We start from the raw sequence: 25,422 nt of genomic DNA, 5'->3' as shown, positions 1-25,422 counted from the left end.
GTGCGCTCTACCAATGGAAAACATAGATAAATAAATAAATACAACTATGACTCTGTGAATTATGTTACACTCAAATAACGTTACCTTATAACAAATATTGTTTGTTTTGTCATTGTTCTCCAAATGCACGTGCACACTGCCCTGACGGCCTTCAGGCTCCAGGTCGAACTATAGGAAAGTAGAAACATGAAAATAAGTGGTGCTTGGGTCGAGACATCATTTCTGCGGCAGAGGTCAGGGCCAAGACACAGTTACATAGCTCTGTGGACCAGCGCCCATACCCTCAATGACTTTAATAGGAGGCCTCAGCGGGGTTCATCAGAAGGACTTTGTGCTTCCGGCGCAGAGTTCAGAGGTCATGGGTGCGCGCATTGTTTCACCAGCCTTTTCAGCGCCCTATATGTGGCGGGGTGTGCCTCGCGCGTTCTCTATACATCAGGAAACACGCCGGGCAATCTCTGCGTTTCCCTTCTTGTGATTTCATTGGCGCTTCATGACAAGGAAACCAAGGCATTGCGTGGGCCCCGAGTCCTCAAAAGTACTTATTCTTTGAATGTTCTCGAAGTGTTGACATGCCCATGGGCAGGGCAGGCGCCCACTGCCTCTATCCCCCCAAGGATGAAAGGAGAGGATGGGAGGGGCTTAAGCACACTAACGTCTCATTACAGATCAGACGAGCTTGTTTGGTGCATAGATTCAAGAATGTGACGTGTGCAGTCTGTGATATGCGACGCCTAGCCTTCGTGTGTCCCCTGTTGAGATATCATTGATTTTTAGCCCAGGCATGAAACTGAATAAGCAGAGAGGAAGGGATGGGTCGGGTGGGCATCACACAATGCCCTAATGTCCATTAGAGTTTGGTTTCGGTTTCTGGGAGTGCCAACATTTGGCCCTCAGAAGGTGCCTCAAGGGTAGGGTGGCAGTACTGGCATGGACAGCATTAGACAAGCCTTGTCTGTTTTTTCCGCAGGTCTTGTGTCCTACCACCCTAGTTCCACCTTCGCAATGTGGTTCATCTGGGACCGGAATTGCTAAAAAGACCCTCTCTTAACGGCGAAGAGTGGTGGCTTGTTCTTTCAGAGGGAGCTGAACTGAAATTAACTTTTGCTTTAATATCTTTTTTTTAGAAAAATGAGAAGGCAAAATGTCAGAACATCAGCTAAATTGATAATGCTAAGGCTTGGAAATAAGGAAAGGAATTGAATTTGTGGCTGGGCACCTTAGTAAAAACAAAGCTTAGACCGAAGAGATTAGAGCCAAGTCGAATTGCTTTAGAATGTTATCTGACTTTTTTGCCTTGAAAGTAATCGGAATGTAATGATGAATTGTAAGCATTTTAAAAGTTCACTTTTTTTTTATTAGAAAGTAATTGGAATGTAACAGCGAATTGAAAATATTTTTAAAAGTTCGTAATGAACTAATAAAAAAAAAATGTGGTCAGAAACTTGATGGGGGGTGTCCTTTTATCTAGGTATATCACTGAACATAACAGCGCCCCCAACAGTCATCTCCCTCCCCCACACAGCAATCCATCACTTGTTTATAGGGGCATTTTGATGACTTTGTGAGGACGCAACAAAGAGTCAATGGCCCTTGACATTATCAATGCCCCGCCACCATTTCCTTCACATGGTCTGTTCTTGTCACGTCCAATGGCCTGCAGGTGGCCCAGAGGTGCCCCTCCTGATCACTCCGCAGACACTGGAAGCTCTTCTATAAGCAGTGTGTCCCCTCCAGTGACAGCCCCGGGCAGTTCAATGTGAAAATCTCCCCAGGAAAATGTAGTCATTCAATACAGGCAATACAAAGTGTGAAAATGTTGCCTGTAATAAGGTTGCCAAAAAAATCTATTTTTAAATAAACAAAAGTACAAGGCTGTAACCCCTAATTATCACTCAAACCTTGACAAAACCTCCACAATCACCCTAACTCCAGTCCTAAACCTTCCCCTAATTCTAATTAGAACCCTTATCCTACGGTGAACTTTCACAGAACATGAACCCTTCAGCGCGCTAATGCATTTTATTTGCATATTACTAAATGCGATATAAATAGGAAATGAACAGTGAACCTATCTCTCTCTCTCTCTCCAGCTCCATCACCAGCTCACCACAAATTACACAGCCCTTGCCCTAACCCAAATCCTTGCTGTAATTCTAAACGTACCCTAACTGCAACTCTAACACTTACCCGAATGCTTACGTTACCCTAACCACTAGGTTTATCCTAACCCCTATCCTGCGCCAACATCGCCAACATCACCAGCCCTTTCCAACCTACGTATCCCTTTCTTTAACACTTACCCTGACGCTTAATCTGCCCTAAGCACTAACCAAACCCCAACATATTTACTCTAACCCCTATCCTTACCCTGACACCCGCCCCAGCCCAAGACCAGTCAATCACAAACCCCTTTTATTTTTATTTATTTATTTTGCATTTTTAAAGCGTTGGCGCTGTTACAGGAATTGTTCGTTTTTTTTAGTTGCATAATTGTTATTTTTTTGTCTTAGTTGCGCATTTATAACGCGCTTAAACACCCAGAGGTTTCTAAGCGTGGACCCGGGGATCGAACCTGTGTTGCTTCGTGTCGTCTTGCTTCCAAGGCGCGCATGTGGCCGTTAAGCTATCCTCCCGGGACAACCCTTCTTAACCCTACCTATTATCCTAGCAGTGCTACATTTTTGGCTACTTTCCAGCTGCACTTTTGACTGAGTTTTCCACGGACTAGATTTTTGTTGGCTACAATATTATTGGATACCCATCGGGCGAGCGCCTGTGGGCCACAAGTCCCGCATAGGGCCCGCTCGAGTGGGCACCACCAAACTCAATGTTAAGCACCTACTCCACGGGTTTTAGGACATTCTAAGTTAGTCACCTTGAGAATTGAAAGGACCCACATTATGTTCTTGTATGCAATGATGTTATTGAATAGAAAACAAAGAATGCATTTTTAAACTTACCCAAATCATCTATTTAAAAAAACGAACTTTGGAAAAATATATATATAATGTGGTTGGGAATAATAGTTTTAGGGGTGGGGAAAAGTATTTTTTTTAAAGGGTGGATTCTGGGGGGACCCCCCCAAAAACATTGGAAACGAAAATCGTTATTTTTGAAACGTTTCTTCTTAGTTCAAAATTAATTCTTTGTTTTATCATTCGAGAAAATCACATGTAACCATTATTTTGGTGTATACATGCACAAATGCATTATATGCAAACTAATGGGACACAAAGGAAGAGCATGTGGCTCATGAGGGCTGTTAGAGTTGTGGAGAAGGCAAGATGATGTCTGTGACTAATGCGCAGCAGGGGCGACACAGCAAGTAGATGGGTGGACGAAATAGATGCCGGGCCGGGGGCGGGGGCGGGGGTGGGGGTGTCTCTAATCCCCTTCACTGTCTGGATTTGGACCATATGTGTTTAGCCTATCCTGTGCAGCCAAGCAAGCAGGATCTGACAATTTTGCTCAATAATGCACAATCTACGTGTTTGCAGCTGGAAATGTGCAACATTGTTTTCCTTTCCGTGGTACGATGGGGTTACGAAGTAGGTATCTGTGCACGCTGCTGCTGTGCAAAAGCACCCAACAAGTACACAAAATGGCAGGATGTGAATGTGCTGCACAATTGTGCAACATTCTTTTCTGAATTGCCGATATTTGCTTGAGGAATGGTAAAGGCGATTTGCCACGAAGTGTGCACAGTAGTCCTTCGAAACCAGGTTGAGTCCTGAGAGGGGAAAACCCGACATCCAATGAAAACCCAGCTATGAATGTTTGTGTTGCCACCAGTTCTGGTTGGCCTGGAAAGTCGGGGGGAAGATCTACAGAAACATTACGCTAGTGCATGTCCAATTAGCGCAAATGCAAAACTTTGCACTAGTGCACAAAACATATTCTTCCAATGCATTTTTGCACTACTAGGACTGGGACTAAGATATTGCCACGGTGCAAATAATGTACTGAAAGAATGTTTTGTGCACTAGAGCAATTTGAAACCATATGATCAAAGATAACACCAAGGTCTCAGTTAGATATACGCAAGATGGCAAACTCTGCAAACCCATACCAACATATACTGGATTAAAGTAGCGTTGCGTCCTTGCTTCTACTTTGTTTAATTTGTACATGTCTGATCTAGCTGGTGAATTGGGCCGTGTCCTTGCTTATCCATCCAGATTAGGAACTCTACGGGTCCAATGGCTTGGATAGCTGGTCAGATAGCACAGCAAGCTTAGCACTCCTTTCTCACATCTGTGTATAGCCTGCTGACACAGGTTCGAATCCCGGCAGCGCCAACACATCCTTCCAAGGTCAATACACTGAGTACCATGTGCTGGGTAATGATATCAACTGTTATTTACAGTGCTTTGATGCACTCGGGTGAGCTGGTGCTGTACTATTATTACTGTTGCCAAAACTAAGATAATGACATTTCAGACCAGAATTTTAACGCTTAAGGGAGGCTTCAAATGGAATTTGAATGTCTGTGCTATAAAAGAAGTGGACCTTTATAACTATTTGGGGGTTATAGTCGAATGGAAGTTGAACTGGCACATTCATAAATGCGTGGCAGTCACTACAGCAGTTACTTCCATTTAGAATAGGGGGCGCCAAACCCAATTCTGGATATACTGTTAAAGCCCTTGAACACATCTACTTGGCTAAAATCATCCCAACCATTTTTTATGGATCCGAAATATGGGTAAATGACAAGCCCCAAGAATTATGTAAAATGGAAAGCTTCTGTTTGAGAACAATTAGTGGCTTGACATTCGGTGTTGACATTTCGCTTCGGAGGTCCGGCGAAATACACGCCGTTTGTATCAAAGTTGTTGTTCAACTGGGGTGGCATATTATATGATATGATATGGCATTTGTAACACGCCTATACACAAGTGTTTCAAGGCGCGACGAGGCAAGGGAGGAGGGGGAAATGAGGCAAAGGAGGAGGAACATGACACGTGAATTGATCGCTTGTGTTGTACTTTTCTTCTCAGTGGAGTCAGAAGCACTTGGCCCCCATTCGAACACACAGTAAGACTCACCTTGTGTTTGTGGGTGGGCTGTGTTATTTGACACATGCCTCCACGCCATCCTCTATTCCAAGTAGGGGTGGAACGGTATTAGTTTTATGACGGTACGATAACCTTCTTGCCAAATGACGGTATATCATGGTTATCGCGGTATAGCAGGTGGAGTTAACTAATCTTAACAAATATTTTCTAAAAGGTCATAAATTGTCAGATTTATCATCACAAACAAAACCCGGCACCCAGGGCCAGAATTGGGCTTTTCAACATACTTTCCACTGAAATGCCACCCCTTGCTTCCACCAAACACACGTGTGAAGAGGAGGGGGGGTGGCCCTGCTGCGACTGGCAAAGCAAACTGAATAGCTTTTCTTAAGTGGTCATTTAGGCTTTTAGTTCCCCCACTGGCTACTGGTGAAGATGAACATGTTGCCATCTTGATAACCTGCATGCCACCGATCAATGGAGGCTGATGGTAGTATACGCATGTGCACATGAACACACACACGCACTCTTTACGTTACAGCCTTTAGTTTACTTGCGGGCCAAAAGGTGTTCAGTAATCACGGACATGTTACCCTTTGGTATGGCAGCAGGGAATACCCACAGAGCTGAGTGAATTTCGCAGTGTGACTTATTATATGTAAATTCAATGATGGAACCAGGGAAATCCCCCATTGTCATATGTTTAGCAAACATTATCCATTATAAATATATAAACCCCAAAGCCGCCATCCCAAAGTAAACCCTTTTCCTTCTTGGCGCTGTATTTATTCTTCCTATTGCTAACATATTGATTGTGTCAGGCACGTGTGGTTTATGGAATGGCATTAAAAACTGCTCCAACTGAAACTACTCGGCAGACGGCACATCCAACAGTGCAAGACCAAGACTGCGCAGCACTTGCTTTCTGCAGCCTTTCCAAATCAGACTGAAAAGCACACTTAACGGTATAAACGGTATACCGGTATAAACAATGTGACGGTTATTATTGTTCAATTAAGTGGTTCACGGTATCTTTAACGGTATACCGTTATACCGTTACATCCCTAATTCCAAGTGAGTGAAACTGAAGTTCTCTGTTTCCCTTTCATATTGAGGTCTTCCCCTACGTTGAGGTTTGCATTCGTTCCGGATTTTGGCCTGCCATTCATGGTTCATTAAGTCCAGTTCCCGACATTAAGGGTGTGCTCTTTTTCTCGGACTTTGAGCTCTCGTTTTAATGCATTGCAACTTGGATTTGGCAGTTCCACCCGGAAGATAAATGAATAATTCTCTGCTCTCTTGATTAGACTCCATGCCCGCGTGTGCTGGGTCCTTTACTTTCCTGGTCCTGATGAAGGTGGGAAAAAAATGACACTGCCGAAACGTCCTAATGTCCCTTCCCTTTACATTTTTGTCCGCATCCATATCTAGGGATGGACCCCTGGCCCTAGGCTGATTACAAATTTGAATTATAGCCATGTGAATATTTCATGGGAGGGTGCATGATGTTATGTAGACCTTCGATGTTTATATGTTTGTTTCCTTTACCTTAAGAAAAATACTTAGATTAGGTGCCCTTTGCCTAGTTAGTTTGCTTGAATTGTTCTTTTTCTTTCTGTATGTTTCTGTATATTTATTATATTTCATGTATGCTATTGCGTTTTTTTATTTTTCTTATACCTGTGTTGCTTTGCATTTCTTTACAAGCAGCACCCCCTGTTTTTTTAGAAACATTAGAATATTTGTTAATTTCAAATTTGTACAAAAAAAAAACTGTTTGGGGTATTTTCTTGTGTTTGTATCTGAAGATTAATTCTTTACTTTTTTCCAGCAGGGTTGACCAAAATTAATAATTGTGAAGCATTTGGCCCTATTATAGATATGTGCCTAAGTGGATATAAATAATGCCTGATGGGAACAACTTCTCTTTGTGTACATACTTATCTAAGATCGTATAAGTAGAATATCTGAGGGCCAAACTATCAGTACCTTCAACAAAATGTATTGCCAATCAATGTAGACTTCATTTTGTTATTAAATACAACGTGGATCCCCTGCATGCACTTATTAAGCAATAAGGCCCAAGCCGGGGGGCTGGGGGATTACTGTGTCAGGTAATGCCCCCGCCGGCAAGGGGCTTATTGCAATGAGTAAAAAAAAGAAGAAACAAAATGGCCACCATGGAAGGGGAGAAGGGACTACATCTAGTCCCTTCTCTCTTTCAATGGCTGCCATTGATACACGAAGAAAAAAGTAAACAGAGGATTGCTGCCATGCTATAAGTCTACTACTATTAAAACATTGGAAGAGATTATATGAGAATACAATTTAATTTAATTTAGTACAATCCGGTGAAAAGAAGGGGGCGTGGAATAAAGTTAATAAATCCCTGAGAACTTGTCGTTTGTGTAGAGCTGATCAAATTGAACGTGTGAAATATTTCTTAACAGAATGTTGGTATTTGGCACTTTTGCGTCAGAAATCTTTGCTGGCGTAAGGGGTGTGTGAGGCTATTTACCCCAACACTAATGAGTTGTCGACTCGGTACATGGAGGGGAGAACAACAATTTAATAGCCTGTTTGACTTGTCTGTGGCGAGAAATTGAAAAATGGTTGGAATCGATTGCAACCTGATATTTGACTCGATATCGATGGATCGTGCCATTGGAATAGTACTTGACACTCAATGTGAATTATGCATGGCTGTCTATAAACGTCAATTTCCAATTTTCTTTTAATGTATATTTCTGTGTGCATAAATGTCATATATTTAGGATTAGTATATAATAATAACAAAAATAATATTTTGTGCACAAGGGCAATGTTTGCCTTCGTTCTACTTGGACGTGCACTAGTGTAAAGTTAATGTAATGCCAACCCAGGGTTACCCCTCCCTGGCATTTAGGGAACACAGCCGCATTGGGATGTGCAGCACCTGATCAGAGGCACAAGACAAGACATCACACATGGGATGCACTAGTCTCGAACTAGCCTCTACCTCACTCTAGCACAGCATAACAGGTACATGCTGGAGAGACTCTGCACCCAAGAGGGAGACCCGTGGCTCAGCATTTAGACACACACATTCACCTTTTTGCTCAGTCTGTCAGCAGTCGGTGCTCTTCCTTTCAACCCTTTGATACATTTTCAAGGAGATTCTGCGTTGTACAAATCACAATAAAGCCCCTGGCATCAGTTAAGTTAAATAGTGCTGCACACAGATCCCATTGAAGTCTAAGGAGACAGACATACTTCTTGGGACTGATGAAAGTTTACTAGGTGTAGGATCACACTGAAGTGAATCAGCAGAACGAGACCAAAATGGGAGACACCCTCCAAATGAGGGTCAATTATGAGGTAAAGGCAATTGTGGACAATCCAATAACACACAGGGTGGAACATAACTGAAAGAATCACTTTTGATATGGCTCTGTGTTGTTAATTTGTCTGTTTTTCTTCTATAGTAGAGAACACAGACATCCCAATAGCGCCCCTCCCCCAAACCCTAAATCCAAGCTGTGGCTCATATAATATGTACTGGTTTTCAGTTATGCACAGATACATTTACACATTTAGACCCCGATTCATGGAAATGTGAGCAGAAAACCCACAAGGGACGCCACCGAGCGGGACACTGTGTGAGTCTGTGCGCAGAAAGAAAAATGCACGCCCAGCGTATTCATGGAGTTTACAGCGCACAGTAACCGTACTCGCAAGTCGCACCCAGACCATCCCACACATGCCCACACACAAAGCATTAACAGCCAGAGCAGCTACATGTGTGCGTTCCCCCGGGTGCGAATACACGCACCCTTCAAAACGTGCATGGGGTCCCCCATAAGCAGGCCTGCGACTCGGGGACCATGCGCGGGTTCAGCACCCCGACAACATGCAATCAAAACTCGGCAATGACTCGGGAAATCTGCATGCACACCCTGTTAAACGTTCCTGCACCCCACTACACTCCTTATGGACACCCCTAAGTTACATCAGAACCCTGATTAAGCACACGCACCCCAAAATCCGACATGCAACCCCACCTGCGTGCTGCAAATCCTACATGCAAGGGCATTTGCGCATGCTTTTGGGTGGTGGATCGCATGAAGAACTTGCATGGCCATTTCTCAGGTGAGACGTTGCGCGATCGAATCCATGAACACGTCTTGTGCCACACAATTGTGGGTGTGCGAGGGACTGCCTGCAGGCCGTCCCTCGGAACGCCCACTTTATTTCGCAAGTTCAGCCTCATTTTTTGGTGTTCTGCCCTTTCCAGCCCTCTGTGCAAGCCATGCCCACGCTCTTCTTGGAGTCTCATGCAAGGCCCTCGACGGCTCACACAGACGTGCGGAGCTAGCGCAAACTCCACCAAGTCCAGGAAAAGTGCTGCGCATTCGATTCCATAAATCAACCAAGGCAGATTTTCGTGCAGGTGCGTGCTCAATACCCTTGATAATTCCATCAATTGGGCCCATAATATTAACATATGTACACAAGCGTAATTAGCAGAATGCCATTTCGTGTGTTTTTGTGCATGTGTTGCTGTGTTTTTGGGAGCATACTTGCATGCCTGTCAGTGTAAGGTGTGGCATTGCTCCATGCAAAATATAAAGTATTTGCCTGTTAGTCTTTGCATGTGTGTGCATACATTTCTATATTTACCCATATGGAAGAGTTTTGTATTTGACTTGGAGTGCTTACATGGGTGCAAGTGCGTTATCTAAGGTCAACTTGTTCTATTGCCACACCCTACTTATGGATGTGTTTGCACACCTTTGGTAACGGGTGTGAGAGCACATGCACAGCTCTGTGTGTGTACTTTGGGTGGGGGATCGGGAAAGCGTTTGTAACATGTGTATGTACTTAGGGTGTAGGAGCGACAAACACCCTGTTTTCCATCTCTTTCAGCAGACACAGCAGAAGGCCCCTCTGATCATAGTAGCCTCTGTCAAAGCACATTTACTGAACACGTGATGCTACGAGTTCACACACGGTTTGAGTGTTACATTGGCTGTCACATTATTCACAAATATTGAGGTAGTTTGTCATTTGAAAAATCCCTATGATTGCCTCTGGTGATAAAACACTAGCCTGCCTATACCAAGATGGTGCATGTTAACAGTCAGAGCAACCATGAAAGGTCGCCTGCCAGCAATAACATGGCATTTCTACACACAACCAGGGAGGCCGGGAAATCAACCTCCATTTTGATCTGTGTAATGTTCCCCACTCTGAGTTCTCTATCATAGAACCAATACACGGGTTAGAACTGTGCTTGCACATAAAACAAGTCCAACAGAACACATATATTTGATAGTTTTATAGTTATGCGGACCTATAAATTGTGATTGGAAGATGTAGACGGTAAGTGACTTCTGTAGTTCACAGATATCACCAGAAAGAACGTTAATACCAGGGGACCAGTGCTGATGATTGCACCAGTCAAAGATGGCTGCCTGCGTTACACCGAGCTTCAGTTATTCCAATCCTGTAGGAGATTGCAAAACTGGTCAGAAACAAAATGTGATCAGTGAGATAAGGCAGCGATGGATATCCGAGTGGAAGGGTATCGGAGAGAACAATGCATATTGGGCGGTGTTGGCCTGATAAATGATCTCTTTTGTTTTTTTCCCCAGCATTGATGGTTTGGGGGTACTAATCACCTGCAAGGACTGTAATGCACAAATGTTTTTTTCTTACACCATTTGCAACATAGGAAACATCTTTGTGTACTGTGGACCAGTCCTGACATTCAGCGTCTCTCCACCCACCCATAGTTCTCCTTGCATTGCCATCTATAACCTAGAGATGCAAAGATCTCTGCTGGACTTCTCAGTGGGGTCCTTGCTAGAGTCTTTATTTGAAACCTCCTCCCACTGCTAGGTCACCCGAGACGCCATCTTGGATGGCACTTGAATGTTCCTGATGGGAAGGGAAAGCCTACTGATGTCACTCAGGCCATCTCTTGGTTTTCATTTGTCCCCCATCCTTTGCGACTACATGTACCCGTCTTAGTTTGATGAGCTCCCAGTCCCGCAAAATGCCAATGCCAAGCTGTGGGCCAGCAGGACCCAGGCTACTGAAACCAAGGGGCAGGGCAGAACAAGAAGCCAGATAACAGCTCACACTGATGGGTTATTAAACACTGCCCCCTAAAATGCTCTCTATTGTGAAGCATTGTATGCATGGGGTTTCTGCTGCAGCAGGCCCTGGAACCTTTGAAGAGGCCAGAGTCACATAAGTCAGGCTTCTGGGCACACAGCACTGCGTGATCTTTGCGGAGCCCATCCATTTCTAGAGTTGCACCCCAACACCTGTAGCAATGAGTGCCCCCAGCATGTGCAATGACGTACACGTTCCATGCTCTTGCAAGTGCATTGCCCCATTTAATGGCAGCACCTCACGTGCCAATGATCCCCAACTCCAAGCTGCATGGACTCGACATGAGCAGACGCATTTAATATTGCGAGAGAAAGATGGATGCATATGAAGGGGTAGAGGGGCACTATGCGTTCCCTAAAATTCACCTGCTGCCCAGAAATGAAGGAAGAGGCACTGATGGGAGCGGGGGGGAGGGGTCTACATACGCAAGCATGGTGGTGTGTGTGCTTTTAGTGGAACGTGTGAGGACACATTGATGTTTGTATGTCTTTCATGTTGGAACACAATTGCATAGGTGCACTGACTTGGGTGCGGGGTGGGAGAGCTTGGACATATGGAAGGGGTATGTGTCCTTTGAGTGGATGGATTGGCATGCTCATGCACTGGTGTGTGTGTGTGTGTGTGTGTGTGTGTGTGCGTGCGTGCGTGCGTGTGTGCATGCACGTGTGTATCTGCATGTGCGTGCTCTTTGGGTTGGGTGAGAATTGCATCCTCACACTTGAGAATGTCTGAGTATGGCCACTCTGAGTTGGCACCCTGTTGATTTGGCCGTGGCTCGCTGCCGGGCACTATGGGCAAGGATTCCTTAAGAGCAAGGGAAAATTGTGGCAAGTGCATTTTGGTGGCAGTGTAGAGCCACACAAAACTGTTCTGGAGGAAGGGGGGCACAAGCGATCCAATAGTATCCGCTAGGCCATGTGCCCACCTCCTCGGAGACGCCTCACCGCTACCTTCTCACAAGTGGATACCTGGTAAGGTTGGCACTTGGGTTGGCGTGGTAAATACTCTAACTAGACAGCTCTTTTTTGGTAAGTAATTTCTGTTGTGTTTGTCTTTTCGTGGTTCTTATGTGTCATTTCATGCGAAGGACGCTCCAGTCATGGTTACATGCCCCATCTTTTTGTGTGTATTGTAGTTCTAGCTCACACACCAGGTGATCTGTTGGCCAGGTGCACTAGCCAGTTCCCAGCAGGTGTCACTATACGAGATACGTGCAACTTTCTCTCGCCATGTGCTCTGCATTACCCCAAAGGTACTCCCTGTTCTGGCCAGCAGGTGTCGCTGTAAGAGCAGTGACTGGCTCTACCTTTTTAGGGATTCATTTATTTCATCAGCAGTTCCAGCCATGGTCAGCAGAAGTCACATTTGCCTGGACCATCACCCACTGTTTTACGGGGTGTCATAGCAGGCTCTGTACAGCTGGGTCCATTCATGCCCCCAAATGGTGGCCCTGGCCAGTTGCACTTCTGCAAACACTTAACTAGCCGGGTTGATGCCTTTGACGTAGCAACGTGTAGTGGGCTGGGTGACATTCCATTCCAGAGGGATGACATTCCCAGAGATTGCCTGGCAAGCGTATCCCTGCTTGCGGCATAGAATGTGGGTGGGACTTATAGATCAGTGTGTGCAAGTTTCCTCCAACACAGTGAGCCAGGCAGTGGGTGAACCTGCCTCACCTGTACCCAGAAGCTAGAGGATGGCTGACCGCGGCTTTACACTTTTAGAGGAAATGGGCACACTTTGCCCTTGCCTAATGTACCACAGGAGAAAATAATTCCAAATCCTATACAATTACCCACCCCCAAAAAGGGTATTCTATTAAAAAAACAATGCATTTATAAGCCTAGTGAAATAAAGTACGGTCAAATGCAACTTACACGGGCATGCGTTCAGGTGCACTAATCCTGTTGGGCTGATAACCCTTTCTGCATTGCCCTTGGGTAACACCCATGCTTGCAAGGACCACGCAGCCTTCCTTCGCTCACAACGGATATAGGCCCTTCCATCTCATCTGCACACCACCCAAGCCCAACACCCCCTTCATCAAAGACCTGACTGATTCGGTCACCACCATGTCTCTCGCACATGCCAACACCATCTTTCTCTGTGACTTTAGCATCCCTGGGCAGCCCAGCAACCGAGTCAATCAAGGAAGATCTCCAGTGCCTACTCGAGACTCTGAACTTCACACAGCACACGCAAGAGCCAACTTACAGCAAAGGCAATATCCTCAGCCTCACCGCCCTGCCCAGCCTCCATCACAGCCCTCCTATCCCACTCGACTGGTCAGACAATCTGGCAACCCCCTTTGAGATTAGTCACATCACACCTTTCAAGCAAACACATCGGAAACCCAGCAAGCAAGTCTTCAGATTATTCAAGAACTTCCCAGTGGAGGGACTATCAGCAGACATCACCAAACTCCACCTCAAATGGGCTGATCTACCTGTTACGAACCAGGACTGCAACTTGCTTCTACAAGAACTCAATACCACCCTCACAAACAACATCAACCTCCATGCCCCAGTGAAATAACGCACCCTCAAGCCTAAACCTTCCGCACCATGGCACACTCAAGAACTGAACTTCAATGAACGAACCATCAGAAAACCAGAAAAGAATTGCCAAAAATCATGCAGCGCATCAACCTCTCCCTGCTCAAGGAGCTCCGTTCTACAAGCAGATGAATGATCACCACTGTCAAGACCACTTACTTCCAAAACACCATAGCCAATGTCAACAGTGAAAGCAGAGTCCTCTTCAAAGCCATCAAGCAGAGCGTCAACCCTCGGCCCGACCCGCCCATACCGCATTCCATCGGAAAATCCACAGCCATCAACTCATTCTTCATCAGAAAGGTCAGCAGGATCCACCAACACATAGACACCAAGGCCACAAGCGACAGCGCACTACACCCTCACAAAACCACAACTACATGGACAACTTTGAAGACATTAACTATGGTAGACCTCACTGCCACCCTAGCATCGCTCAAGGACACATTGTATGCAGGTGACATCTTCCCTTCTCCCGTACTCAAGACCCTTTCAACTGAAGCACTCCTTGCTTATGTAACAATCATCAACAGCTCCCTAACTCAAGGCCCCTACCCCTCAACCCTCAAGACCAGACATATCCTCCCGCTTCCCAAGAAACCAATGCTGGACCATGACAACCTCAGCAACTAACCCCCATCTTCCTTCCTAGGTAAAATCCTTGCGAAGCAGTAGCCACGCAACTCCTCCAACACATTGAGGCCAGTAGCCTCCTTCAGTCCGACCAATTTGGCTTCAGACCCAGATGCAGCACAGAAACAGCTACCATCAAGGTGATCTACGATGGTCTTAAAATCCTCGATGATGGCCATCCTTGCCTCCTAGATCTCTTTGACCTCTCAGCAGCATTTGGCAAAGTAAACCACCAGACACTGACAATCTACATCGCAACATGCAGATCAGCAAGAACGTCCTCCGCTTGTTTAAATCCTATCTTGCTAATCGCCACCAGTTCGTACAAATGGATTCCTGCTGTTCACCAACTCTACATATCCATCCTGTCCCTTGTGATATCCAATCTTTACGTGGAACTGCTCTGAACCCTCTCTGCTCCACACAACATCCGCATCCAAAAACATGCAGACGACACGCAGATCTACCTCAAGCTATCCTCAGTGAAGACATCCACAGGCTAAAGCCTGCCTCACATTGATCCAGTCATGGATGTCCAGTGCCTGCCTGAAACGCATGCCCTCCAAGACTGAATTCCTACTGCTGACCAACAACACTGAATACCCTGACATTCAGACTTGGCTCCCTGCTATGAACCTCGAGGGCTTCACACCCCAGCTGGCCGCCTGCGCCAAGTCCCTTGGTTTCGACATCGACAGACAGCTCGCCTTCAAACAACACATAGCAAGGAAGGCACAAACTGCTTGGTACCAACTTTCTCTACGGTGGAAAATCAATCCCTCCATCCCAGAAAAGAACTTCAGATCTGCTGCCCAAGCCTTGGCCCTCTCCCACCTGAAAGGTGGCAATGACCAGAAGGCCTTCCATCGACTGCACTTGCATCTCTGAGCTGTGTCCTGCATGTAGCAGCATGACTCATCAAAGGACTCAGCAAATTCAACCACATCATCCTGACCCTCATGGAACTTCAGTGGAGCCTGTATCATCTTTAAATCCTGTTGCATCATCTACAAGGCTGACACCCTAAAGTTTACAAGCTACCTCATTGAGAAACTCAGCATCTCCAGAGGCCTGTGATCCACCAGAAGTCAGGACCTGTGCAGACTTGAACTCAGACGGTGCAGGAAGGAAAGAACCAGAAGACATGCCTTCTCTGTCTATGCTTCAAGACTCTGGAGCCTCCTCCCTGTCAACCTCAGAGACCTTCCTCTATAGGAATGGCTCCACCTTAACACCTAGGTCCACACACTCCACTCCACACCCTACCTGACACTCCCTGATCTGCTCCCCACTGTTTCCTCCCCTGGTTGCCTGTAGATCCCTTGGTGTCAATTGCCCGATGTCCCCTGTTGTTAGTTCCCCACTCCCTTTTTCTCTGTTTCCCTCACTGCGTTCTTCCCCTATGATTGTTAACTGCTAGGTTGGTTCCCAAAGGTAGGACCACATTCAATAAATACCATAGTAGTAGTAATAATAATAATAATAATAATAACAACACAACCGCTAAAATAGGAGAGGTTAGAATGCATTCAATGATGTCATTCAGGAGCTTACCCCATTGGTTTAGGTTTACAGAAGGTAAAGGTTATAGGGTGGGCAGGCCTTCACACGCAACCCTTTAGCAAATTCTGATCCTAAACCCAGCACTGGAATGGGCAGGCAGAAGAGCATGAAAAGAAAGAAGGCCCGACTCCAAGGGGAGCTTCTAATTCACTGGCTCTCAGCACTAGAGAGGCTGCCGGTAACTCCTCAACACCACTCTTAAAATGTAGAATGTTACCAAAATGCTAGCATCAAACACCATCTTCTGTGAGGTTTAGGGGATTGGACTCTAATCTCTCTGGCAAGGGTATTTTGCTTTTCTATTTTTCTCCCTGAAATCTGAGCCGTGTGGCTAGTGCTCCAACCAGTTGTTGGTTTAGTGCAGCAATGAATAAGGATGCGCTTACATATTCCCCACAAATGGTTTCGTTGGTCACCCGGGAGACAGTGGAGAGCAGTACCATGGGATATGGGATAGTCAGGAGGGTCCCTACAGAGTGGACCTGAAACTCTTTCAAGTAGCAGACCACTTCATCTGGCATTTACTGGATCGACCAATCTGCCCTCACCTCTTGCAGTCAATATGGGTTTTGCGAGGAGTGGCTTGGACCCGGGCAAATCAACCCCTTACCCACAGTCTCCGCTCAGAATAGCCCACCCTCTTTTCGTTACCTTCTTGCTTCCTATTGGAGCCTAAACATGCCGGATAACTGGGAGAGAGGCTGCGTGCAAAATGCTGACAAGATTGCTAGGTTATAATTTAAAAATATTACCTATCAGATTAGATTTTTCAGCCAAAGCACGACTCATGGTTTTTCATCTTTTAGTTGCTTTATGTCTATTCAAGGACACAAGGAGGGGGGGGGAATAACCCCACGTCCCATGCATCGAGGCCATGTCAGCACCTTGATTTTCAAGTTAGCGGTAAGGAAGTGGCATCTGCTCTGTGGGTAAAACCCTCCTCTACTAGACTCCCACAACCCACATGTCCTTATGAATGGTGCCTCCTCTGCTCACGGCTGGAGAGGGCCAGAGGAGAGGGATGCAGCTGTGAAAGCAGTGAACAATTGACATTGTGTCAATTACTTTGGGGGGGGAATGTTAAAGTATCCAGGAGCCAGCCCCCTACAACCTAGCACTCTCTCTCCTGGCTTCAGGTCACACAAATATAGGTGAGCACCAGCTCCAAACATAAAAAAGGGACATGCATTTCGGCAATAAGACGTACCCACCCTTGCACACATTTCTTGGTCCACGCCCTCCTTTCTCTTTCTCTTCAACGGTTCTGCATCTTTCTTCCGCAGAATCAGGGCAGGCCGCTCTGCCTCACGGGTTCCCCCCGCGCTACGGATGGATGGTGATGATGCCTGGAGCCAGAGACGCTGCTGTGGCCAGCTCCCCAACATCCTGGAAAGAGTGGAGCACCTACAAGCTGCAGGCAGAGGTCGGCTACGGCGCATGCCTCGGCCAATGTGTGTAAGTAGACTGCAGAGTACTTCTCTGCCTATGACTACTAGCCCACAGAACCTTTCTTAGTCTTCTAACACCCCATGACCTTTGTAGAGTACAGTAGTTGGAGCAAGTGAATATACTTCTATAGTGCACGGGTTGCTGACTATATCATCTTTGAACCCTGAGGAACAGCTCACCAGCCAAGAGCGAAACTCTGTGATGCTCTGAATTAGGTTTCTGTTAATCTCTAGCTGCCATGATGGCATCAGTTCACAATGCTTTGGCTTCAAAAAGCTAAGTTATGTTATAGCCTAATAGTAAACATTGAAGACATGTGAATCCTGTCCAAGCTGCTCACAGAATGAAGGACAGAGCTAAGAGGAGAGAGGGAGGTTGTGTGGGTTACAACAACTTGTCATATAACACAGCGCTGGTGTTAGACAGATGCATAGGGACGGAATCAGACTCTTCTTGGGTCACACACAGAGTAAGTGGTAGCACTTGGAGGTTAGATTGAGGCACTGATTTTTGGCCTGAAGAAGCCCCTATTAACCACTATTTACAGACCGAAACACGTCAGCATGTTCACCTCTCCTGAGAGAATAGACATCAAGATTCATGTGACATTATTTATCCCCAAAAGCCACTTGTCAAATTTGGTATTTTCCCACCTACAGCAGATCGGCAAATACTGTCCTATTTCACCTATCATGAACCACAGGTTATCTCTGTGTATTAATATCCCCGGTCTCAGTAGTGTTTATTAAAATAAAATAAAAACGTTCTCCGCCTTAGGAAAGACCCGATCTCCCTTCTCATGAACACCATCTTCAGACCCCTTTAAATATCACCACAAATGGGGCTCTTTTTCTGCCCTGGAAACCCCATCCTCTCTCCATTGACATCAGCTCTTGGGAGCAGTATGATAAAGAGCAGCACTCCCCACCTAGAAGGAATGCCCTCTGACACGTTCATATCCTTCCGCAGGATTGGTGGATGCCCTCCGAGACCCAGCATGGTTTGCTATATTAAGAAAGTCTATGTAAAGAGCAAGTGGCCGAACTTGAACTGGACTGAGGCAAAGCTTGGGGGCACCTTTTGAGGTCATAAAGCGTGAGCCATTGAGTCTGAATTGGGTTGAGGAAAAGGGGCGTGCAATTGTTCCCTGAGGTCACGCAAGCAGCCAGTTGCTGAGCACGAGAAAGCGGCTGTCCTTCCCGTAGTTGCATGAAGGGTCAATTCCTGTGGGTGGGAGGGACTGAGGCACAGGGAAATAGGACTACGCTCATCAAACCACTGCTTAGTGTAATGGCGTCTGGGGTTCAAGTGACCCACAATGGCATGAGAAATATATACATACGATGTATTTCATTGAAGATCATTTGAACATTGTGGTCATTCTGAAAACCCGACTGGATTTTACTATTTGGTGGCTTGGTGCACCCAATAATACATAGAAGCAAACGCACAAGGTCACAGAGAGAGTCAGTGGTTGAGCAGGGCTGATTCACCATACACAATGCAGACACGCCTTGGTCCCCACAGTGCTGCCTCAAGCTCATACTGCTGTCTTGTGTTTCTCTTCAGGCCCGCTGCTGAGGAGGAGCTGGGCTCCTCCGGCTGGACCAAGAGGAAGAAGAAGAAGAGGAAGAAGAAGAAGAAGGAAGGACGGCAGGGCAGAGGAGGGCGCGGGAGAGAGGATGAGAACAGGGAGAAGAGGAGGGACGGGAAGGCAGGGAAACGCAGGTGGCCGGGCAAGGGCAAGGCCATGTGAGGCAGTGACTAAAGAGCGGGAGAAGAGGGCGTGCGATCTAGGTGAGGAGGGTGGGGATGAGGAGAGCTAAAAGACTTTCTCTGGTCAATCCAAGAGGGGAGTGATCCAGAAGGCGTATAAAAGCCTGGTAGAAGTAGACGATAGATGCTGTCTAGAGCTGTCACTATAGAGGCAGAGAGGAAGCAATGGAGATAGGCGTACACAGAGTCAAAGGGGCAGAAACTGGAGAAGATGGGAACCAAACTAGGCAGAGGAATTGGCAACAAGGGGAGGCGGACGAAAGGAGACCTACATGGTGTGAGGGAGGCAGGGAGTGGTGGCAGGGGAGTTAGGAGGGGGCATAGGTGGGAAGAGGTAGAAAAGCGAGAAAGAAATAGGAAAGGGAGGGGTTTAAAAGCAAAGGAGAAGGGAAGGGAAAGGGCAGGTGGAACGATAGAGCTAATGGTGGAGGCAAGAAAAAGTGAGAGGCATGTTGAGGTAGAAGGGGCAAGAATAGAGAGAGAGAGAAAGTGAAGGAGAGCAAACGAGGGGGTAAACAAGTGGTGGCGCGGAGAGTAGAGTGGAAGAAGAGAAGCGAGAGACCTGATTTGAGTAAATGTTCTATTTTTTACATGATAAACATAGTTAATATATTACTGTAATTAGAATCTATGGTTATTTTTGAACTCCGGCTGTATATATTTGTTTTAGGAAAGCTACACGGTTCTTTAAATAAAATGTTGCTTTGAATTCTGGTCTCGTCTGGTTTATTCTAGTCCAGGCTTTCCTTTCTTGAGTGTGCAGTTGTGTGCATCTACTTGTGTGTGTGATGTGGCCCTGAGCTGGTGAACATGCCACGCTGATGCATTAAGTGTGAAAAATGACCATGTGGTGTGTTAAAGTGCGCATGCAGGGTTATGTGAGTGCCATGATCTGTTTGTGAATGGGAGGTAGGGTGCATGTATTTTTTATTTCAAATGCACATTACCTTTACCTAAAGCACTGACCAGCCATACAAACACTAAACACAAAAACATGAATGACGATTAAATTGATATGCACCCCCAATTCCCTGCAAAATATAACCTACAAGCACCACCCTGTTTCCCTGAGTAACCAAAAAGAGCGCTGCCAGCTCAAAACGTATATGCCAATCCCCAGGGTAAATCCTAAACCCCAACATCGAAAAAGTCCTCCAACTTTCCTAAAACCAACCTTTTAGTTTAAGAAATGGATACAGCTACCGCATTAAGATTTAACAGGAATAACATCAGACATGGTCCTGTCCAAGGTGGATGGTGGTCCCGCCCATCCCACGGGACTTCCCGAGTCCACGCTATTAACACTTCCTATTGCTGCTGCCTGCTCCATTGCACAAGTCAGATAAAAACGTTTTTAAAACTGTTCTGTTTGATTTGGTTTTCTTTATGTGACAAAGTGTAAAATCTGTAAATAAAGAGTTTTAAAAAAAATCAAAAATGGAAAAAAGAAAAAACTAAAACGTATTGAAAAGTTTAAAAAAAGAAATGATTAAAGAAATACAAGTTACCCATTTGGCGATGTTAGGTCCCATAGAGGAGGTGCAGAGATGTTTTCCTCATGATAAACACATTGATGGCTGTCGGCTGACCAGAAATGTTGAACAATGTTTCTCTTTGATCCCATAATCTATCTGATTGGAAAAGGCTTCATACACAAAGCTGAATACAGTGTGATTTGCATTTGTTGGACAGAAATTTTGTTTGTCCTGATGAAGGTCTGTTGTTAATCAATGGTAGAATAGTAGAATGCACTGTCTATCAATGGCCGAAACACATTGTGTCGACATTGGTCTCTTTCCTAGTGTAACAGGGAGGCTGTTTTACAGCGAGAGTGTTATTTGGGGGCAATGTTGTAAAAAGAATACGTACGTCTAAAAGAAGATAATTGTGTGACATACTGCCAGTGTCTTTTAACTTATTGTGTTCTATATGATATTTGTGCTTTATGATATTGCGCATACTAACCCCAGTAAGAGATTGGTACAATTATCTAATGATGTTTATTTGTGACATGTATTGTGTTGACATAGAAGATGTGACAGAACGTTATTTGCTAAATGAAATATCTGAGATTAATTTTATAGAGTAAGGCCTGAGTCTATCATTGTAAATGGTAAATGTAAACATTTTGCCTGAAATAATGGATGCGTGTTGAACGAGATTTCTTATGAATATTGTTTTTGTTGGGTTTTTCCACACTTCTGCATTGATTCTGTACCCGCTGTAAAATTGAATCCTCTTCAAACCTGACCATAATGGCCACAGGGTGATCCGCCAAAACCCCCCAAGATACTGAGCTAACAAGATGGCCATCTCCTGCAGCCGTCCACACAATCTAGACCAGGGTTTGAGGCTCCGGGCCCCTCTCTCACCAGGATTGCGTGAAACGCAGTCTATCCTCACCGATTCCCCCTACAGAATAGGGCATTGACAGGAATTGAGCTTTGGGGCCCATTGCAGAACCTTTCTAATGCAGATGTGCACTTTGAGACACGCACCATATAAATCATGTTCTGCTTAGGCCTTGCAACATGCATATTGCATCTGGCAATAGTGACCACACCCTGCTTTTCACTGAACCACCAAACCCAAATATTTCCTCCTTCCCGCTGTCATTTTCACCATCCCTCCCTCCTAACCTTCTTCTCATTCCTCTCTTACCTTTACCACTGACCGGAGCATCAAATGCACTTAGCTTAACATACATCCTTGTCCTTCTTAAGAAATATTTTCATCGTCAACTCCATCTCCAGCAAGACACATGATCCCATATAACCGCCCCATTTACAGAAAAAGTAAAAATCCTACCCCAAAATATCCCCTATAAAAATAGCCAGCACTCCTGCCCAGAAAATCCACGCATTCATCATTGACCACCCCTCCTCAAGCCAGAATCCCAATGTTCTCACAACACAGTACACTGGGTTCCAGGTCTCCTCAAGTCACATGCAAGTAGATAAGCTCCCAAGGATCTCACATCAAATCACATCTGCAAATCTTCAGTTTCCACTTCTCCTCCTGTCATCTGCAAACTTTGCAGCTCCAGGGATCAGGGTTGTCCTATGTTGCCAGCGTGAGAAGTTCATTCAGATCTGTCGGAATGGGCAAAACACATTTGCTTCTTGACCCGCAACCAGTTCAATTAGAAAATGAGATGGCTACGTGTGCACACTCAGTTGATGGCACTATGCCCGATGCCAATGTGGCACAATGCGTTCCTATTTTTGGTGTGCGCTAGCACGCTATTTCTGTCGTTAATGATTCCTAAAGACGTTTACCTGTATAGTTTAATCAAGAAACATCATACAAGATAGTTCTCTAAGTCACTGTATATTATATAATAAACTGTTATGCAATATATTGTTCAAAATAGATTATAGTTTGTATAATTTGTAAACCACACAAGTTCAGGAAAGGTCTACTTCAACATACCATCAGTCGCTACCCTGCCAACACGTTTCGAACCACAGAGCTTTTTCAAGGCTTTGATTGTAATATTATAATTATATACATGATCAGACCCGCCTAACATATATTGCATAAAACGAGAATGTGTTATCTATCAGGAAATCGAGTGATTACTATCATATGAACTCAACCAAAACTAAATAAAAAATGAGAGAATTGTTAAGAAGCAGCCAATAGAACAAGAAGATAGAGACAAAAGTATGTGCTAGTCCAAATTTAATTGCAACAATTGCTTTCTGATTATATAATAGATCCTTTTTCAGAACCTTACATCCTCCTAGTTCAGTCATCATATACATTAAAATGAAAATAGATAATGCTGTACATTACTTCCATACTACTTCTGTTATCTGCGTACATATCTTCTCATTTGTACATCTGCAATCTTTCTAAGTAATAACGTAATGCCATGTTCGATCTTAATTAGTCTGCTGTTTTGTTGATACTTTATTGCCGTGAGATGAGCACGGACTCACCTATCTTTTTGATGTTCGTTCATTTGAGAGTGGTTCCATATCTTAAATTCCCTGGTCGATAATATTAATAGAACCTTTCCTGTATGGGAAATAAGATTGGATTTAAGCATTCCTTACCTACTTCCGGTGTTAAAGTGCAATTATACAGTAGGACTTACTTTCTTACCTATCCTCCTTCCATTACATGTATTCTTGGTTACAGAAATTTAGAATTACCACTGGAGCTCTTTCTCGAGTGTTGAAAATAGAAAATAGACTAAACGGTCTTGTTTTAGTTATAATTGGTGCAATATTCAACAGGTTCTGCTTAAAGTCGTAAACTTATTGAATTATTGACCACAGGTTCACGTGATGCCGGGTTTATGATGTGTTATGTGAACGTTTGATGCCTCTGATGAGTCTTAACATTGAGTTGCGACAAATTTGGAGGTCAGTCTCTCCTACCAGTACAGCAAGTTGCAATATTCCAGCTGGGTAAAGAAAGCAACATATACGCAAATAATTCAAATGGAGAGCGAATATTTTAGGGCAGGATTGTTGGGGAAGTTACGATTTCTTTTCTTCTGTGATTCCTTTGCCGTGAAAAGAAGTTTTTCTTTCCTTTCTTGCTCGTTCTAAACCACGTTGCTATGCAACCCTACATCCAGCCTTAAAGCATATAAATGGCAGGTGAACAATCAAGTTTTAAAACTTTGCAGGGTAAACACTTGGGAGACTGACACATCCCTGTCGGGAAGCGGTGATCCCTTGCGCACAGTCATCTTTAGAGACTGCAGCTGTTAGCTTTCCAGGCGTTTTGGACTACAGCTACTATCATCCCTAGCAAGCACAGTCAAGGGTGAGCATTCATGGGAGTTGTAGTCCAAAGTACCTGGAGTGCGGCTGGTTTTAGACCCATGATCTGCAGTGAACAGTTTATTTGAGATGGGAAATGTACATTGATCAAAGAGATGGGACAATTGTAACTTAGATGAAGGTTGAGCAACTCTGGACCCTGACGGCTACAACCAGGCCAGGCTTTCAGGATATGGATCATGAATATTCATGAGATGAAGTCACATCTCATGGATACAAATGGGAAGTCATGTACTACAGTGGTGACCCTGAAACATGGTCGTCTTGTAGGCTGGAGGTCCAGAGTTTTGAACCACTGACTTCGGTCAACGGGGGCATTTTGTGGATAAGCTCCAAGGATATGAAGCATGTGACACCCAAATGTATCATTCCTTCTGGGGGTGCAACAAGGAGGGAGCCTGTACTCTACAGCATGTTAAAGAGAGCAAACCAGCCTGCTTTCTCCACAGGCAATGTGCCGCTGCACTGTTGATATATCTGCTACAAACGAGTGCGCACCTCCAACGATACGTTGTGTGATGCTCTTCAGGTTTATACTGTGTACCGCTGCCATGTGCATGGTCACCATGGGGTTCTAGCAGATCTGAATGAGAGTGGGTGAGGTTAGTGGGGAAATGAAAATTCAAGATCTCTTTACTACAGATGTTTATGTATGATTCCAAATCCATTCATGTTCATTGATGTACTGTACTCATGGGCATTATATTCACACCTTTGTTGATCCATTTTATGTATAGACACTCTGGGCCTCATTAGGAGTATGGCGGTAAGGCAACAACGGTGCCGGTGTCGCTACCGGCACCGTTGCTACTGTACCGTCATACTAGGGGATTTGCTCGCGGGTGCCCCTGCAGCCACCTGGTCTGACCAGGTGGCTGTACCAGAACCCGCGAACAGAACATGATGGTAGCAACGGTACCGTTATAAACGGTACCATTGCTGCCATCCTCCCCATTCCCATTGAGCCCTTTTGGGGCTCAATGGGAATGGGGACGTACCGGCTCCTGCACCCGCGCAAGGGGAATTACCAGGTCCGCCGAGGTCAGAATGGCCCGGTGATTCCCCTTTCGCGGGTGCCGGAGTCACCTCCAACCTCGTAATGAGGCCCAATGCCTTGTAACTAATTTGTTCAGTTTATGAACATACATATGTTTTTTTTAGTTTTTTTCTTTCTTTTGCCTGCTTCCTTAATTCATGAAATAAACTATTCAATTTCTTCTTAACAATTTGCATTACGTAAAAATCATTCTTTATGTAATTTAGTCTCTCAACCAGGTACTTGAACACTGAAAATGGTGTGATCTATTGACATATAGCATCATTTCATGTCAAGTTATTTATGATTTAATCACTTCAAATTCATTCAAATGGGAACACCCCTTTTTGTGCTTATACTGATCCTCCAACTTCCCATTTTTAGTTGGAGCTCTCCCTTCAGTTTCACATCTCTCACACCTGCAGTATAGG

At 45.0% G+C, this 25,422-nt stretch overlaps 1 protein-coding gene across 2 annotated transcripts in view; it reads left to right on the top strand.

Moving 5' to 3' along the window:
• IHH (Indian hedgehog signaling molecule) overlaps positions 1 to 25,422 on the top strand; it is a 188,787-nt gene that overhangs the window by 126,417 nt on the left and 36,948 nt on the right. The window contains exons 3-4 of one of the 2 annotated variants that reach the window (XM_069616865.1): positions 17,215 to 17,386; positions 18,950 to 19,865. The exons of the other annotated variant lie outside the window; for it this stretch is intronic. Of the exons in view, the coding sequence (XP_069472966.1) occupies positions 17,215 to 17,386; positions 18,950 to 19,136 (359 nt within the window). The 3' untranslated portion in view covers positions 19,137 to 19,865. Of the gene's footprint in view, positions 1 to 17,214; positions 17,387 to 18,949; positions 19,866 to 25,422 lie in introns of those variants that run through there. 2 annotated transcript variants of the gene reach the window in all.

The sequence above is a fragment of the Ambystoma mexicanum genome, chromosome 9 (assembly GCF_040938575.1).
Source record: "Ambystoma mexicanum isolate Mex_15411 chromosome 9, UKY_AmexF1_1, whole genome shotgun sequence".
NCBI lineage: Eukaryota > Metazoa > Chordata > Amphibia > Caudata > Ambystomatidae > Ambystoma > Ambystoma mexicanum.
The sequence above is the reverse complement of the archived record's forward strand: the minus strand, read 5'-3'. Positions and strand labels throughout refer to the sequence as shown.